This window comes from Ctenopharyngodon idella, chromosome 16 (assembly GCF_019924925.1).
Source record: "Ctenopharyngodon idella isolate HZGC_01 chromosome 16, HZGC01, whole genome shotgun sequence".
NCBI classification, from domain to species: domain Eukaryota; kingdom Metazoa; phylum Chordata; class Actinopteri; order Cypriniformes; family Xenocyprididae; genus Ctenopharyngodon; species Ctenopharyngodon idella.
Window position 1 is genome coordinate 17,430,818 of NC_067235.1, and position 19,802 is coordinate 17,450,619.

The following is a 19,802-nucleotide window of genomic DNA, read 5'->3' on the forward strand; positions in this document are numbered from 1 at the left end:
ATGGAAGTCAATGTTTTTTTTTTTTTTTTTTTTTTTTTTTAACTGTAAAGTACCTAAATCTTTCCAGACGGGGAGATGAACGTAATATCTAGTTTTCTCTGTATAAACATTGACACAATGTTTAATTCTTATGAGTATATTTTTAGAGCTCTTACTCTTTTAAAGCTCTGTACTCTTCTTCTGGTGTATGTTTCTTCTGGTCTTGCCCGAGATGATTGGCACCCATATGATTTCATTTTAAGTATATCACTGTACACAGCACACTTAAAAATGACACATTAGCCTTTTATTCATTTATTCAAGTTCATCGTTTCATGTCATAAATATGTTTTATGATTATGTGGATATTCCTCCTTTAAGAGAGTGAAGGAAATTTGATTTCAGAGATCTCTGAGTCTGGTGAACTACTGCCACTTCGGTCACTGTATGTGTCTCTGGGAGAGAGAAGAAAAACAAGATAATGAGACAATATATATGCTGCTTGTCTCCACTTTAAATAGTTAAGCTGATAGGAGAGAATTTATTAGGCAACAAACCGCGGTGAGAGCCGGCATCCTTTCTGTAGGTAGTTCTGTAGTTTCCCAGATGCTGCCAGTAGAAGGCCAAAATAAGGAGGCGAGGGTTTAATGGGGCGAGAAGTGAATTCTGGGTGGTACTGCACTCCGACAAAATAAGTGTGATCTGCTGTGACAGAAGAAACGAGCTGAAGCTAATACTGACTGACAACTTCTCCATAACATTGGTTCAGATACTAGACATTCACTGACCTTCAAGTTCAATGATCTCCATCCGCTCCCCCTCCAGATCCTGACCCACAAATCGAAAGCCTCTATCCTCAAAGTGGTGCTTCAGTTCTGGATTCACCTGAAAAAATGCAAACGGAACCAATTGAGCTTATGGGGTGAGGAGATGTGTAAAAAAAAAAAAAAAAAAAAAAAAGCAATTATTTTTATTGTGAACCTCAAAGCGATGTCGATGCCTTTCGTCCACATATTCAGCATCGCCGTACAGCTTTCCTATAACAAAACAATTCAAATATTATGCATACTTCAATTTTTTTCTATTAAAACATTTGCATATTTCATTTTTTTTTCTAATATTTTCTATTTTTGTGATATGTGACCTTCACCTTTTAAAACGGCATAAAAGATCACAACTTACGAAGAACGCTGGAGGTGTTTTTGAATAAGGTGCGCCTTTTTCCTAACCGCATAGTTCCTCCCATCTGTCCAGGATTGTGTTCAGGCATTTCAATCACCTGGATTAAACAAACAGATCTCAACACACCATGAAAAAAGAAATCATTATGCAGATATGCTCATTTGTTTGACCAAATCAATACCTACCACTGGATGTTTGGTTTCAGGATCAAATTCTGTAGAATTGGCATCTGTTAATAGAAAAACAGTTAAAATAAAAATTGAAACACTTTAAATTTAAAAGCACATGCAAAGTGTGCTTTAATAGACATATCAGAAAATCTTGCATGGGTGTTACCTTCCCAGCCGAGTACATTACGAGCAAATTCACACACTGCCAGCTGCATGCCCAAACAAACACCTGCAAAACAAGGTTGATTTCAAATTTAACCACAGGATTACTGTGATTACATCATATTTTGCCACTAGCACTGAATCGACAGTTTTCTGAACATAATTTCTTACCTAAAAATGGCTTTTTCTGTTTCCTCGCCCAGTTAATGGCTTGGATTTTTCCCTCAGTGCCTCGCACACCAAAGCCACCAGGAACAAGAACCCCACTAACAGCACAATGAAATAGTCAAATAAACATTTAAAAAATAAATATTCAAACTAACAACCTTAAAGTCAAATTATTACATACAAGTGTATTCTCACAGATTACACCAACCTTTAAAATCAACTATAAACTATTTTATGTCCATAATGTGACTTATTTTATATTTAAGTGACAATCCAAGTAGTAAAAGCAAGACCCAGTTTTATTAATTAAGTATTGATTGAATTGGGAGAAGAAATAAATACTTTTAAATCAGCAAGGATGCATTAAATCAATCAAAAGTGACAGTAAAGACATTTATAATGTTACAAAAGGTTTCTATTTCAAATACATGCTGTTCTTTTAAAGTTTCTATTAATCAAAGATCCTGAAAAAATGTATCCAGGTTTCCACAAAAATAAGCAGAACAACTGTTGTCAACATTGATAAGAAATGTTTCTTGAGCACCAAATCATCATATTAGAATGATTTCTGAAGGATCATGTGACACTGAAGACTGGAGTAATGGATAATGAAAAGTCAGCTTTGCCATCACATGAATAAATTACATTTTTAAATATATAATATGTATATTATTTTAAATTGTAATAATATTTCAGAATATTACTGCTTTACTGCATTTTTTATCAAATAAAAGCAGCCTTGGTGAGCATAAGAGACGTCTTTCAAAAAGAATTAAAAATCTTACCGACCCCAAACTTTTGAACAGTAGTGTATGTTGTTAGTTGTGTCATTTTCTAATGATTTGTCTAGTGTATTTTGAGGACACACTCACTCAGCACTGCAGAGCTTCTGCCAGGCCTCATGGTATTTAACCGGCTCATCTTGCAACGCTGCTGGCTCCAGATCTGCTGAATCTATGTACTGAAATAAGGTACCATTTTCAAGTTTTACATTTACACAAGCAAACAAAAAAGATGTTTAGTGTAAGCAAAATTAATTCATCTTTATTTGCAAAATTACAGTTTGAATTAACTGAAATTAATAAGAACAAAACTATCACCTACATCATAAAAGTACAGGAAATTGCTACTAGTTGCTCTGTCATTCCTTACCTTGACCTCTAGCTTATAGTTGATGGCGAGGGCAGAGTGCTCCAGTGCTTTAATAACAGACGCATATGAATCTGACAGTTTGGTGTATTTGCCTACTAAAGCAATGGAGGTTTGCTCCAGGAGTCGGTCAGACCTAAGAACAAAGACAGGTCGCTCAAAACAGCTGCAACAACCTTGGAATTGTCAGAAGACTGCAGTTTTTGGGACTGTTAAAGTGGACGGAAACAGCACAAACCTGTCTGATATCTCCTTCCACTTTGTGAGCATTTTTCGAGGTCTCATCTCAATGGACAAGTCCAGTCTGTGGCAGAAGTAGTCAACAATGCCCTGATCCTCCAGGAGTAAAGGTACTCTGTAGATTGAGGACACGTCATGCACGCAGATCACCTGTTCAGGTTCTACGTGGCAAAACATGGAGATTTTCTCTTTGACAGCAGTGTCCAATGGAGTTGAGCAACGACAAACAATCTGCAACAAAAAAAATTATTTCTCAGAACTAGAGTGACTTGACATGGATTGGCTGTTCACAGTATATAATAGAGAGTAAAGCCTGACCAGATCAGGTGACAGGCCAAGTCCACGAAGCTCTCGAACACTGTTCTGTGTGGGTTTGGTCTTCTGTTCTCCTGTTGAATTGGGCTGAAAATACATCCACACGTGCTTGCTTTTTTGTTTCAAACTCAAATAAATTACTTTTTAATTACAAATGTTTAAATTTAAAGGGATTGTTCTAAAACTGTATGAGTTTATTTTTTCTGTTGAACACAAAAGAAGATAGTTTAAAGAATTTTGGTAACCAGACAGTTGACGGCACCCATTGACTTCCATAGTATTTTTTTTCCTACTATGGAAGTCAATAAGTGCCGTCAACTGTTTGGTTACCAACATTCTTTAAAATATCTTCTTTTGTGTTCAACAGAAGAAAGAAACTCATACAGGTTTGGAACAACCTGAGGGTGAGTAAGTAATGACAAAATTTTCATTTTTGGGTGAGTAAAAACAAAAGTAAGTTTGTTTCCTACCTGAGGAACCAGACTGACATGGATGTTACAAAAGTTTTCCCGTTTCACTTTAAACTGAAACTGTCTAAAAGCTTCAATAAAAGGCATACTCTCAATATCTCCAACTGTACCTCCAAGCTGTGGAAAAATGTAAATAAATTTATGTTAAAAATGTATATTATAGTAAAATTTTATTTATTAATTTTAACCCCAACACTGGTGGAAAAAAGTTTATAAAGCTTGTAGATATATGTAACCTAGCATTATTTAATGTAGCATTCCAGCTAACCTAAGTAGTAGTACAATACAGGGGACTTAGAAATGTACCTTTTTTTTTATTGAGCATTCTTCAGATTTTTCTTTCACATTTAAAAACTGTGGCACTTTCCTTAGTAGCAACAATTTTAACTGTTTCCTCTAAATGAACAGCACAAAACAGATGGATATACCTCAATAACACAGACTTCTGGCTCAATTCCGTCATCGTCCACCGAGACCTTAGCCTGCCGCATGACCCATTCCTGTATAGCATCAGTAATGTGTGGTACCACTGTAAAGAAATATTCATATTCACCTTAATTACACCATATTATACAATTATGTAATCTCCTCAGAAGCATGTATTGTGAGTAACATGCTTATCTATTGTAATACAATCAGAGGAGGATATGCAAACTAAGGCCGGCGCGTCAAATACTTCACGATAAACATCATGGTACATCCGTCACCATGATACAATATATTGCAATAATGCAATTTAAGTGCATTATTGTGAGAAAACCAATTGTAGTATTTTGATATATACACTGCCGTTCTCCGTTTTGAGAGAAATGAATGCTTTTTTTTAATCAAGGATACATTAAATTCATTAAAATTTGACATTTATAATGTTAATAATAATAATAATAAATGTTTCCTGAGCATTAAATCAGTATATTAGAATGGTTTCTGAAGGATCATGTGACACTGAAGACTGGAGTAATGATGCTGAAAATTCAGCTTTGCATCACAGGAAATTGTAAATGTATTGTAATAATATTTCACAATATTACAGTTTTACTGTATATTTGATCCAATTTACAAATGCTAAACTTTTGAACGGTATTCAAAGAATACTAACACAGATAAAACCTGTAGTCCTGTTTCCTCATGCCATGTTTCATATTTATACTCCAAACATCCTCATGACTTCGTTGTGTAACTCACCTTGTACAGTTTTGCCTAAGTAATCCCCTCTCCTCTCCTTGGTTATAACAGACTGATAGATCTTCCCCGTCGTCAGATTGTTATCCTTGGTTAACCGGATGTCCAGAAAACGTTCGTAATTCCCTAAATCCAAGTCAACCTCGCCGCCATCATCTAGCACAAACACCTCACCTGGTAAACAGAGTGTCAAAGAGATTGACTGTGGCATGTGAACACTGATATAAACAAAAGACAGATGTCAAAGCCATCAGTATGTTATTCTCTATAAGTGCTGTAGGCTAAAATTATGTTCCAACTATTGACTAACTAATGTTCCAAAGCAAACATCTCATGTTGCAGTACATATTTCCATATTGTCAACAAAAAAATTCTAATGAGGTAAATCTTTTTACAAGTAGTCTGCACTTACCATGTTCATAGGGAGAGAAAGTGCCTGCATCGATGTTGATGTAGGGGTCGATTTTGATAGCAGTGACATGCAGGCCACATGATTTGAGGATAGTGCCCACACTGCTGGCTATGATCCCTTTACCAATGCCAGATATCACACCACCGGTCACCAGTATATACTTCATTATTCAACACTGTCTGTCAGTGTACGAAAGACAGTGATGTTTATTTCAACAATGATTTAATACAATGTAACAATGAGCCACAAACAGAATAGAAAATCTAAGTGCATCAATAACTTCACAATAATTGTTTTTTTTTTCTGGAACTAAGTTAATCAAAAACACATAAAAATGCAGTTCATAAAAATGCATTGAATACACCTCTTCTATAATGAACAAGTCAATTTATGAACTAAATTTCAATATTTTTAACATTTTTTGTTACATTTTAATATTTTTGTGGGACTTAATGTCTAGTTGTTGTAACTGTCTTGACTATATATATGACACTGTAAGTAAATCATTAATTATATTGTTGGGGAAGACAGGCCAAATAACAATTAATATTTATACATATATATATTTAACATTCAAATATTTAGATAAATATATTTACATACATTTATAATGACCATGCCAAATTCTGCAACATCCCAGCACATAATAATGTTCAGAGGACAAAATGTAAACCAAGATGACCTTGTAAACAAAAGCAAAATACGACAAAGCCACATTCACTAATGAGTCTATAGCATATGTATGCTAGCATATCCTTTCCGAGTGTATTTTGGTTGGCTCATGATTGAAACCCATTGATTAGAGGTCCCTAATATATTATATAACACTGCAGTAAACTTCCATGTTGGTTTAAGTGACTCGCGAGGTGCAATGAAACCAGAAATGGAAAAAAATGAACGTTTAACTGTACCTGAACTCGTGCCGTTCAAATATGTAAAAACCGTAGATTAAAAACGTCAACCGATTCAATATAAACAAACCATCTACACGACACGTTTGTTTGGGTGTCAGCGAAATGCGGTAAAGCGCCAAAACAACACGTGGTGCGAGATCCGATACTGAGTTTTTTTAACTCTAGCTTTGCCACTCTCCGCTACATTGCTAGATTGGGGGGTTATAACGTAGAATTAACACGTTATGATAGTTAACAATGTAATTGCGATATTTTATCGCATACTTTCTATATCAATTACATCGAACTAGTCTATTTATTTTTAAATGTTTTTAAACTTACTTAATTTACTGTTACATTCCCTGAATGAAACATGTTGTCTAAATGTGGGCTCACATTCCACCTCTACTGGTTTATAGCTAGTTTATTTAAATTTCCATTGATATCATCTATAATACGTAAAATGAGTATTAAAATGAGTATCATCTGGCAATCTCTAACAAGTTTCAGCTTTCTATGTTAAAATTATAAGCAGCTGATGTACATTATGGTGGTTATTTCTCCAGACTCAATCTTGCCCATCATCTCTGCATGCAACTTACAGTTGCTATTTACGGTAAGATGTACATTGGCCTGTACTAAACTGCAATATAGCCTCATGCCTGTAATCACTGTGGTTGGGTACTCAGGAGAACCATCTGAGTAGATTTCTACTTAGTATTCGTAATTGTAAAACCCGTAAGATAATTAGCATTTTTGAGTCATAGGCTATGTATGAAAACAGGCAAATGCACATTTATACAATGCCCGACCAATTCTTTATTCGATATCAATTCCTTATTTTAAAATTACAATTTCTATTTTAACATTGTTTCACACAAAGCGCCACAGAAACAGTTTAATTTGTTTCATTCTTTCTGAAATTATTATATTAGTATTCCACCTGACATGAAAACATTAACGTTGGTATTGACATATTTACATATCCAACTTTTACTTTACACTTACAATTTTCCTGTGAGTAATAAATTGTTTCCAATAGAAAAGAACCTACTAGAGTGGAAAGACTAGAGTATAAAATATCTATGGTTACGTTAAGCGGTGTCTGACGTCACGTCGGCGTCCATGAGTAGGAGGAGTCGCGCGGGAAGAGGATTTTGTAAACTAAACATTTTGACTTTTTGGTGGTTTACGCCTTCACGGTGTTTTTTTTATTTTTTATCTCGTTCTATCCAATTAATTCAGTAATATATAGGGTACGTGTATAAAAATTAAAGTATATGTAAATATTAAATAAAACAAAAAACAACAAAAGTAAAATATTGGTATGATATTGTATAGTTTTTTTCAGACGAAATCAGACTAAAATTTCTGACTTTAACTCCTCCGAGAGCTTTAACTCTACAAACTCTAAACTCGGGTCAGACCTTTAGACTGTTCTGACTTAGTGTGCTATATCTTTTCTAACTGATAGGACATTCCTAAAAATGACTATTAAAACTCGGAAAAATCCCATTGACTTTCATTGACGGAATGTTAAGATGAGTCAAGACTGTTCAAATTCCAACTGTCAAAATTCAAATTTAAACTACGGAAGCCCATTAGACTCAATGAAGCTGACATTCTATGTTCTAGCCTATTTCTAATCAATTGAGACTCATTCAAACTCATCTATCTATCTATCTATTAAAACTACTAAACTAAAACTTAAACTTTCAATCTGAAAACTTTTAAAACTACTTCAAACTTTCTGGACCGGCTTTTTCAAGCCAACTTAAAGTTTGTCTCGACTAACTTTTTTATCTAGTTCATCTTACAATGATTTTACAATGAAAAGTAAAACTATAAAAGTCAATGTTTCATAGCATAAAAAACAAAATGAAACTTCAGACGTTATAATAAAATTACCACACAGGACTCTATATATTTGTAGCCACTAGGTGGCGCCAGATGACAGTATGAGAAACATTAGAGATGCCGTGCAGTTCGTACACAAACTGCTGGAGATTGATGCTTATTGACACTTTAAGATTAAAGGTTACGTGAAACGTGTGCTGAGTCATAAAAACATGTTTTCGTCTTTGGCTACAGGTTTCTTCTATTCCAATTATGAACCGCAACACTTTAGATGAGAACGTGATGAAATGGGATACATTGCAAAGACCAAACACTGCATAAGCTGGTTAGTTTTGCCAGGTACCTCATTATAAATGATATGTGGTTGTGAAACATGACATCCGTTCACATACTCCTCTTCCCTCCAACCCAGAAATTAATAATCAAATAATGATTAGCATCTGAAAATGAGTCATCCATCATTATGACTGAATATATCACCAGTGCTTTCCTCCAAAAGTGTATGGTCCAGATTAATTATTCAGAGACTATTCTGTAGACTAATTCATCCAATCCTTTATATAACATTTCAGTCAATAGCAGCGATGTGTCTCTCTTGGCGACAGCTGGGTTTAGGTTTGATTATTATTTATCTAATTATAGCGCACTGTCCCTGGTTTAGCCTGTACCAGCTCCTCAGTAAGGTGTGTCACACAGGACTTACATAAGCTTCGGAGGTAATTATGCCAGAACAAACTGCATTTGTGTTTGTTGAGCTCCATCGCTCTGAATGAGGCTCACATGTAGAGCTGTCAGCATTATGTAACATCACATCAAGTGCATCTTTTGGGCAGATATTTAAAAAGTGTGGTTTCAGTGTGATGTTGTGTGATGCTTTAAATGCACTCAATCTTTGGTTTATGCCTCATGTTGGACATGACACCTGCTGATGTAGATGCAGTATGCAAAGTTTTCATTTACCAAAGCTATTATACAATTTTAAACACATTGTTTTTTTTGTTGTTGGTTTTTTTTAAACAAAGGCTACAGATACTGATTGTTTTTATGATATGCAGAGATGATTTTAATTATTCTTTTATGTCTAATTTTTGACATAATAGTAAATAATCTTTACTACAACAACAGAAAACATAAGATGTGTTATTTTATTATTATAATTTTATGATTTATTTTTATTAAATAACATATAATGCATCTTATGGTTTCTGTTATGCATTTATCTATACAACAGAAAAAAATAAAATTGCATCATTTTATTATTATCATCATCAAATAAAATATGATGCATCATATGTTTTCTTTTGTTGTATAAATAAATAAAAATAACTGCATCATTTTTTTATTTATGATTATAACCTATAGGTAACAATTTACAAGGTCTAATTTGTTAACATAGTTAATGCATTAACTAACGTGAATTAATCAACAAAATATTTTGGTTACACTTTATTTTATGGTATCTGTGTTGCAGTGTAATTATACATTTAAGCACTGAGTAATAAAAACACTGTAATAAAAAAATAATAATTATTTGTTATTAACTTTTTTCTTTTGTCAAATCAACTTAGATAATTAATGTGGTTCAGATAACAACATTTTGAGTTTCTATTTAATAAACCAATCTCCTTCATTGTATTAACTCAAATTTTTTAATTTCAATGAACTCAAAATTTTAAGGAAACCAGGTAACTTACTTTTTTAAGTTAAACCAACAATATTTTTTACAGTGTACATGTACTTATAGGGTTAGGGTTAGGATTGCACTGTAAAAAAATATTTTCATAATTTGTTATCATAACATTTTTTCTTTTGTCAAATCAACTTAGATAATTAATGTGGTTCAGATAACATAATATTTTGAGTTTCGGTTGATTAAACCAGTCGCCTTCATTGTATTAACTTAAATGTTTAAATTCAGTGAACTCCAAATTTTAAGGCAACCACTTTTACTTACTTTTTTAAGTTAAACCAACATTTCTTTTTTGCAGTGTGGGTTTGGTCTAGGGTTAGTCGCATGTAATTATGCATAATTTATAGTTATTACTACAGTAACTAGGCTACATGTAACGTGGAACACTGTAAAATAAAGCGTTATATTTTTACAGCATTTATTAACCTTTGTTCATGTTAGTTGTCAGTGCATTGTAGTGCATCTCACAGATGCAACTTTTGACATGTATTAGTAAATGCTGAAATTAACATTAAAGCTACGATATGTACATTTTTCGCCGCTAGAGGTCGCCTATTCAAAACAAATTCGTAGCTTGATGATGCCGAGTTTGAGCGCGGAATCTTGGGAAATGTCGTCTTCACCTCACAGCAAGTGGGAAAGAATCGGGACAGGACTCGAGCAGAAATTATGTTCATGGATGTTATTATTAACGTTATTGTAGTATGAAGCAGAGCAAGGCGAGCGCTGATGGAGCTGAACGAGGTCGCTGGAGAGATCGCTAATGAGAGACAAGCACGACACATGCCTCGCGAGCAGCGGAACTTTTATTATGCAGTCGCCGCTTTCGCTTCTTCCGGTGAAATGTTTGAGGTAACACAGTGCTATTTATCATATTAGATACATTTGAGTGTGTTGAAAATGATGTTATAATGTTACTCTGTGCGTTCGCTCGGCGGCTGCTGTGAGACGCTTGTTGCACACTGCATTAAGCTAGATCGATTTTAGAATATCATAATAATAAATGCTGGATGGCTTGTGTTGATAAATGGCATGCAATTAATTTTAAAACGTATTGTATGATGGAGAAAATGCTGTATTACTTGACAAAACAGTGTTTTTCTCTGAGGCACGGTAAAGCATGGTACTCTCTGAAAATCAAGAAAACTAAACACAATAAGACTAAACGTGTTGAGCTATATAACAATAATTAGTTTCCTGTCTATAAATGTAACCAAACAGTTGTTCCTTTGTCTAATAAAACATGTAATATATTAAAGCGTCTTTAGTGTTTCCATGGTTTCTACAAAATAAAACCGAGGGTAACGCGGATATGACGCAATTGACAGGCGACTCCCGTACACGTCCCGGAGAATTGGTTAAAATCGCGATTTTCTCACTATTGACAAATAGTTGGAAACATTTGGGATATTGTAAGTACTCAACTGAACAAAATAAATAACACTGGCCTAGTGGTTTTTGGATATTTTACTGCAATATTGTAGCTTTAACTAATATAAATAAATGCTGTAGAAATAGTTCATTGTTAGTTCTTGTTAACTAATGTTAACAAATTAAACCTTATTGTAAAATGTTACCTATGATTATTAATAAAAAGAACATGAATTGTAGTAGCAGTATTTATGCAATGACATTTATGCAAAGTTGTTTTGCATCTAAATGGTTGTATATTTAATTTCTAACTGTTAAGCTTAAAATGCTATGCGTTTCATACTCTAAAGCACTATTAATTTCATGTATAAACTTTTTTTAAAGAGAAAAAAAAATGACTGAGTGCACCTTTAAAGGATTAGTTCACTTTCCAATTAAAATTTCATGATAATTTACTCACCCCCATGTCATCCAAGATGTTTATGTATTTCTTTCTTCAGTTGAAAAGAAATGAAGGTTTTTGAGGAAAACATTAGAGGATTTTTCTCCATATAGTGGGCTTCAATGGTCTCCAAACGGTTGAAGGTAAAAATTACAGTTTCAGTACAGCTTCAAAGGGCTTTAAACGATGCCAGACGAGGAATAAGGGTCTTATCTAGCGAAACATTTTCTAATTTTTTTAAAAATGTATGTGCTTTATATAAACAAATGATCGCCTTCAAGTGGTTCCGCCAAAACCGCACTTCTGTATTCTTCAAAAAGCTTACGCTGAATGTCCTACACCTTCCCTATTCAACTTACGGAACGAACGTGGCGCCAGTTCCGTTTTTTTCCGTAAATAGAATAGGGAAGGTGTAGGACATACAGAGTAAGCTTTTTGAAGAATACGAAAGTGTGGTTTTGGCGGAACCACTTGAAGGCGATCATTTACTTATATAAAGTAAATACATTTAAAAATTTTTTTAGAAAATGACTGATCGTTTCTCTAGATAAGACCCTTATTCCTCATCTGGTATTGTTTAAAGCCCTTTGAAGCTGTACTGAAACTGTAATTTTGACCTTCAACCGTTTGGAGACCATTGAAGTCCACTATATGGAGAAAAATCCTTGAATGTTTTCCTCAGAAACCTTCATTTCTTTTCGACTGAAGAAAGAAGGACATGGACATCTTAGATGACATGGGGGTGAGTAATTTATCAGGAAATTTTAATGTAAAAGTGGACTAATCCTTTAAGTTATACAGTTATGCCAAGAAACACCCATTTAGTTTTTTGGAAATGGTGTGTAATGTATACAAGTTACTATAATGACAACTATTTCGCATTTATTCACATGGAAGCAAATAAACGGGTGTCTCACTGGCATGACAGAACGAAGACAATCTAATATCCACTTTTACAGGCCTGTGAGCTCAGAATCCACCCACAACATCCTCTCAGTAAAAGCCACAATTTACCAGGAAAACAAATGCAGTTGGAGGGCGTAGTCGACTGTGCGCCTGTGCAAGACGAGAGTCCTCTGCCTGGAATGAGCCCTAATTTGATTATGAAGGCGGGTGAAATGAGAGAGAGAGTGTGTTGTGCTGAAAGAATAATCTCCGTTTTAACCAAACAAACACTGTACAATAGATATCCCTAAATCATTGTAATACACCAGTATTATTTTGCCCTCCTTTTTGAGGTATTATTGAGCAGTGCCTGGTCACCTGTGTTATTACAGACAAAAGTGAGCTGACATAGACCACACTTCACCATAGTGGTTATGTTAGTGGAGGTCTGGAAATTAGAGGATTGTGCAATTAAGTGAAAACACATGCACTATGATTTGTTTGTTTTTTAGTGTAAGCACACCCTGCTCATGTATTTAGCATAAACAGCTACAAGAAGCAAATCCTGGATCACTGTTTAAACAAAGAGCTGCAAGTGTATATTCTGAACGCTACTGTGTGTTCATGTTGAGCGAATGAGATTTGACTTGAGGAACAAAGTTAAGTATCTTCAAGGATGCATACTGGTCCTTAAACCAGTTTTAAGGTGAAGTGCTGTTTAGTATACACTGCACTGACTGAACATTGCTCTTGGTCTAATGAATGTCATGTATGAAATGCAGATTTGGTGAAACATCTAGCATGTGATCCTGCGCCAGCAAACCTAGAACACGCACCATTCACAAGTCAGATGTTAAACTTGTGGACAAGAGACTCTTTGTCACTCGGTCTCTTATCTAATCATTTTGTTATGTACATATGAACAAACAGTACCATCCCTTCCTGAAGAGTAGACAGCATGACAAAGGCAGTCTCAAGATACCCACATTATTTCACAACCTCTCAAAGATACTTCATAATACTAATACATTTGAATCATTACACAATTTTGTTCCGAAAACTCCCTATATTATGTGTTAAGACTTGTTTTGTCGCTTAAGGCACATATTGCAGTATTAGTTCACTTCAGTTATATAGCCTAAACAATATTATTACATGACTTTGTGAAATACATTCTGATTAATAAATCGCTGCATTCAGTGGTGGGTTATTGCGCTGTCAACCCATGTCCACCATTCATCCAGTTAATACAAATACAAACGGAACTGCTGCATCTTGCCTCTTGTTTATCAATTGTAGTGAAAAAATGACCTCAGAGAACTTCTGTGTTAATATTACTGTAAGATTGTTGCAGTGTTCGTCTTGCTAGGCCAATTCTGTCATGACAACTCTCGGGAGATTTGGTAATTGAGATATGGCAATGTTAATGTATTTGGTCTTGGAATAGATAGATCTGGTATGCTGCTGCTGCAGACCAAGTACAGAGACTTGCTACTGCCAATATAGCAATACATTCACCGCTAACAGCAACGCCACCGGTATTTGTTTGAATGTTGAGCTGCAGCTCATTGGCCGCTGATGCAACAGTGACCAATCAGCTGTGCTATTTAGATAATGATGTGATTGCTACCAAATGAGTTAATGACCATTCAGCCTGTGCCATCTAGTGTTTCATGCCAGAACTAGGTAATTATTTAATACATTATAAAAGGTAAGTTTTCCATAGCTTAAGCTTTAGGATAATATAGGTAAAATACATTTAAAATTATTTAAACTCAAATGAATATTTCATGTCCACATATTTCACTTTTTGCGAGTAGCTTTGCAATAAAATTCCAGACAGTCATTATCACTTACACGTACTTAACGAGATTTGTGTTCAGGGAAGGAGGAGGCAAGAACCGGTGAACATTCAACATAATCTTTAATCCAAAAATAAACAAACAACAAAACCAAAGTAAAGCGGCAGCCCATCATGGACGACTGCCGCATAAACATAAAACACCAACAGAAATCGTCCCCTTTGAATTATAAGGTTCTTTCTGACATTTTTGTCAAAATTTAGTTATTCACATATTCTTATTCTGTGACAACTTATTTACATTATGTGATGTTTTTTGTCATGTACATTTTGGGACTTTTTATTTAGAAAACAAATATGTTCTATCTACACAGTCGAATAGAACGCAAAAACTTTGAAGCTCAATATCTCAAAACTACTCGGAATGCGGATAGAACCTTATAATTCCAAGGGGGTGAAATGTCCCAGGCCTGGTTGGTACTCTCTTGTCCTTCACTCTCATCACATCTCCTTTTGTCCTTCTGGAGCTCCTCCGTGGGATTTGAGACCGGTATGGAGCACGGGTGACGGTCATTAGCACTCGCGCCCCGGACCATGCTCCGTTCCCCTGGCTCTCGGCTGCGCCCTGCTTGCCACACATACATATATATACAATATTCTTTGATAAATAGAAAGTTCATAAGAACAGCATTTATTGAAAGAGAAACATTATAAATGTCCTTACTGTCACTTTTGATCAATTTAATGCAGGTAGTTATTCCTTTTTTAAAATTGTACTACAGCATAAATATGTATATTCTGTAACCATAATTGTTTTCTTTATTGTTTTCATGCTGGATAAATATTGCTCTCTTAAATTAATCAATGTAGTTTTTGTAGCTAAATAGCACAAATTATGTTATTACAGTTTAGCACTTAAGTTGCACCTTATAACACCACATGCAATCCCTTGGAATGAAACTCATGACCACCACCTTTTGAGCTACATGATTGCCATTAGTTTCAACGAGGAAAACAAAGATTACAGCTCTAAAAAATTACTCCATATATTGATTAACCATAAAGATCTATGTACTACATTTTCCACATAAATTAATCAGAAATTCTGGGCTAATTTTGTGTTCTAATCTGCTTTGCTTCTAACACACACACATACATGGCTATGTTATGAGGAGGGAAGCACTGCTGATTCACCACCTGTCGCCCAGGTACCGTCCAAGAGACTGTGTCCTCACCCGTGGAGTCAAAACAGCGAGGGAAAACGACCTACAAATCTCTGACGCACAGTGTACTTTTGCATGATTTAAATACAAGGTATTTTTTGGTAAAAAAACCTGACAATGCAGCTGACAATAAACCTACTCTCTCAAATATGTATTGGAAATCAATTCATTACTTCCAATATTTGAAGCAATGTGTATTGCTGTTGCTGTTTTTATCATCACACAGATGTATTTACCAGAAGGACTGGATTATAGTTGCATTGGACAATTCCATGTAAACGAAAGGTTAAAAGCCTAAAAACACACGTTTAGCTTCAAATCCCATAATGTGCAAATGCATCTGAGATGTTAGCTTGTGTGTTTCAAACTAACTACAAAAAGGATCAAGCATGCATGTCGTGGTGGAGGTTGCAGGCTGCCCTTTTGTCAAGTGTTAATCCTCCAGTCGCCCATACGCAGATGTCACAGTCACACGGGACTGACAGATTGCTGTGGAGAACTATGGGAAGGGTGAGGATGTCTACAGCCAATCAGACGCTGTATGGATGGAGGACGTGGAGGCAAACTGAGCTTGCTTTACTCTGAGAAATGTATCAAATGACATGAAGGTATTTAGTTGGAAATCAAATAACATACGTTTTTAAACAAGGTTACGTTATGACCTTGTTCATTTTACATGGCAAAAACACACCAACTAACATTCTACTCTGTTTCATGCAACTTTCTATTTTGCATCATGTATATAAAGTTACACAACCACACATCTTGTGTACTGTGAAGATGTGTTCAAATCCTCCCATGGTATTACCATGCATATTGAATGCATTTATCATATATTTGCACAAACCACAAATGCCTTTTGGAAGCTAGTTGCATACACATTTGACAGAAGCATTTATTCAGTGCAGTTAGGTGCCAATCCGCCTGCGGTGTTCTTGCGAATGGCCACTTTGCCAATAACAATCCCATATATGACCACATAAAAGTGAGCAATTCAGCTCCCACCTTCTTTAATAATTGGGTATCTGACAAATAACATGTCCAAAAATGTTTTTCAATATTTTCCAAGTTAATATTTTACATTGTGTGTATATATATATATATATATATATATATATATATATACATATATATAATGTGTGTGTGTGTGTGTGTGTGTGTGTGTATATACACATAGAAGAGTGTTTTATTTTGGATGCTATGGATTTGGATTGGTCATTATTTTTAATGATTATTTTTAATCACCTTTATAGCAGTTCATTTAAATGCTGACAAATTAATTTTCAAAAGTACAAATGTTTTATGACATAAATTGAGACACTATAATAAAAACAAATAACACAATAATAATAATAATAATAACAACAATACAATAATAAATTATATTAGTAACAATAATTATTAATAATAATGAATAAACAAAAAAAATATTTTTATTATTTATATAATGAATAGAAATATTTAATCATATATATGTATAAACAATGGTGATGATGATAATCATAATCATAATAATAATAATAATAATAATAATAAATCAATACATTTTGAAAGATAATAGTTATTAATAAATAAAAGAAATTAAATGTTTTTTAATGGAATAATTAATAGAAATATTAATAGTAATAATAATTCATTAATAAAGTATAAAACCATTAATACTTATTATTTTAATAATTAATAAACATTAGCTTTTAAATTATTTTATATTAAATATTCAATAATAGCAATAACAAATTATGACAGTTACAGTAATTATAAATAATAAAAAATATTATTTTTATTGTTAAAATATTTAATAGAAATATTCAGTAACAACAATAATAATTATTATTGTTTTAATTAGTTAATATTAATATTAACTTTAATATTAATATTAACTTTAATATTAATAATTAGCTATATTTAAAGACTCCATTGTCATTGCTTACATTTTTATGTCAACTACCCATGGCGATTTCTTTTAAACCCTGTATACTATATGCTGGCAAAGGTAACTTGTCAGTGCAGCAACAAAAATCATCAAGAAAGAGCAACTCTAGCATCTCATACAAGTTTCCTGTTGTGATGAAAAGATTTACACTGACAATTCTAGAATGGCAACCTTTGCTTTGCACATATTAAGTATGTTCTGCCCAAAGAAACATAAAGCTTTTAGTTGTCTAAGGTTTTCCCATACTGCACTCTGATCTGAATACATACATCACAGCTTTTAAAGCTCAAGTACAGTATCAGGCCTGAAAGAGAGAGAGTTTGTGTGAGGGCCTAAAAAAAGACACAGGATCATTTCCATAATCCCTGACTGTGGCACGCTTCATCCTGGTGCCTCTCTCTCTCTTTCTCCCCACCACTTTCCACAACTAAGGCGCAGAGCTCTCCAGCTGGGCTGTGCGTTGCAGGCATGGCATTAGCATGTCAAAACCGCTCTCTGGTCTGGGTTAAAAGAGGAGGGAGAGTCAATGGAGATCGACAAAGCACTGACAGAAACAGCTGATCCACAAAAGGTGCCTGTTTAACGGATCTTCCTGCCCCGAGCCCAGCTGCTCCCCAAAACTGCAGCGTCACAATGCGGCCCTGATGCTCCACCCATAAGAAAAGAATCAACAAACCTCCAGCAGACAAAGGATATTCCTATATCAAACCACTCCTCCAATGTGGCTGTTTTCGCAGTGCACCTGCACATGGACAAACAAAAGACCTGCTCTTGAGCCTGTCAGTGGCACAGGAGGTTTAAACACAAAGTACTACATGTCACAAACAAAATGGTTAAGTTGTTCTGCTGCTAAATCTACCCAAACATAATTTTCTTTATGTTGGCCAGAAATGCCAATTTCATACAAACAACCACAGCTGTGACCTTCTCATATACGCATTTAAGGAAGTATCAAGGCCAAGCTTCAAGACGGAAGAAAACACTTCTACAATAGACATGTACACACAATATGACAGAAATAAAAAAATAGGTTGCATGAACAGGAAAAGGGGTGTCAATCAAGTTAAAAGTAAGAAAGACTATAAGAGAAGAAAAAAAAAAAATAATAATAATGTTAAAAAAATGTTAGTGTGAGCCCTATCATTATGGAGCCTATCAAAAAATCGAATTAGATTGTTATACTTAATAAAAAAAAAAGTTGTATTATTCACTGCTATAATGCAAAGGAGTTCTGGGTGGTTTCAAGGGTGTTGCTAGAGTGTTCTGGGTGGTTGCTAAGAGGTTGCTAGAGAGATTTGAGTAGTTAATAGGGCACAATAGTAATACCCATACAGCAAAAAATATATTTTTCATGGCCACTGTCCTGCAAAGTTCAGCTCCAACCCCAATTAAACGCACCTGAACCAGCTAATCAAGGTAGGCATACTAGAATCTTCCAGGCAGGTGAGTTGAGACTAGTTGAAGCTAAACCCTCCAGGACAGTGTCTCTCCAGGACCGAGTTTGGACACCCCTGGCTTAGGCAGTGGAGGAGGGAGGCTGGGCGAGACCATCCACAACGAAGGAGACTTGATGCTGGATGATGAAGACTTGGAGCTGGGCTTAACCAGCAACGACTTGGAGCTAGGCTTGACCAGCGACATCTTGGACAACTTGGAACTGGGCTTCATCAGTGATGACTTGGAACTGAATGGGACCAGTGGTGATTGTAGCACAGCAAACACCTCCTCATCTAGCTCATTACACATTAATTCCTTAGCAACCCAGCTCTGCTTATGCACCCCAGGGACGGGAGTGTGGGCGGGCCTCCAATCCATCCCGATGAACTCCACCAATATGCCCTCGAAGACGGGCGCTGTGGCTCACATACCTGTACAGACTCCATGTTGGGCTCAGGCTCCTGGATGAAAACAACCTCTGGCAATTACTCTGGCTCAATCTTCGCGGCAGGCTCAGGCTCCGAGTCAGTGGTGGGCTCTGACTTTTCCACAGGCATGGCTGAAGGCTGGCTGGACTCTTGGTCTTGCGATGTTCCTCATCAGCGTGGCAGATGGTAAAAGGTGAGTAATTTTGAACCAGCACCCACTCCATATACTCAGCGAAGCTCCCTTGAGGACCTTGCACTGGCAGGCATGCCTTCAACTGCTTGTTAAGGCTTGTGTTGTAGAATACACAAAGCAAGCAGTCGGGGTAGTGGTTTAGGCAAGCCAGGTCTATGAAGTCCCTAGTGTGATCCTCGAGGGAGCTGTCCCCCTGCTCCAGCAGGAGGAGATGGACAGC

At 35.3% G+C, this 19,802-nt stretch overlaps 1 protein-coding gene across 3 annotated transcripts; it reads right to left on the reverse strand.

Annotated features, from left to right (window-relative positions):
• Nucleotides 1-271: 271 nt before the first annotated feature.
• ctps1b (CTP synthase 1b) lies at nt 272-6,507 on the reverse strand. Of its 3 annotated transcripts, none has more exons than XM_051864931.1 (17): nt 6,341-6,507; nt 5,430-5,608; nt 5,021-5,191; nt 4,264-4,364; nt 3,836-3,952; nt 3,369-3,452; nt 3,049-3,281; nt 2,814-2,946; nt 2,534-2,622; nt 1,665-1,759; nt 1,498-1,560; nt 1,347-1,390; nt 1,162-1,258; nt 961-1,016; nt 768-864; nt 537-681; nt 272-434 (listed from the first exon to the last, which is right to left on the reverse strand). In XM_051864931.1, the coding sequence occupies exons 2-17, from the start codon at nt 5,593-5,595 to the stop codon at nt 356-358; spliced, it is 1,770 nt and encodes a 589-aa protein (XP_051720891.1). In that variant the 5' UTR covers nt 5,596-5,608; nt 6,341-6,507; the 3' UTR covers nt 272-355. The 3 variants fall into 3 exon arrangements, with proteins under 3 accessions (XP_051720891.1, XP_051720888.1, XP_051720889.1); XM_051864928.1 differs by having other exon boundaries at nt 537-684; XM_051864929.1 differs by lacking the exon at nt 6,341-6,507 and adding an exon at nt 6,033-6,157 and having other exon boundaries at nt 537-684.
• Nucleotides 6,508-19,802: the final 13,295 nt, after the last annotated feature.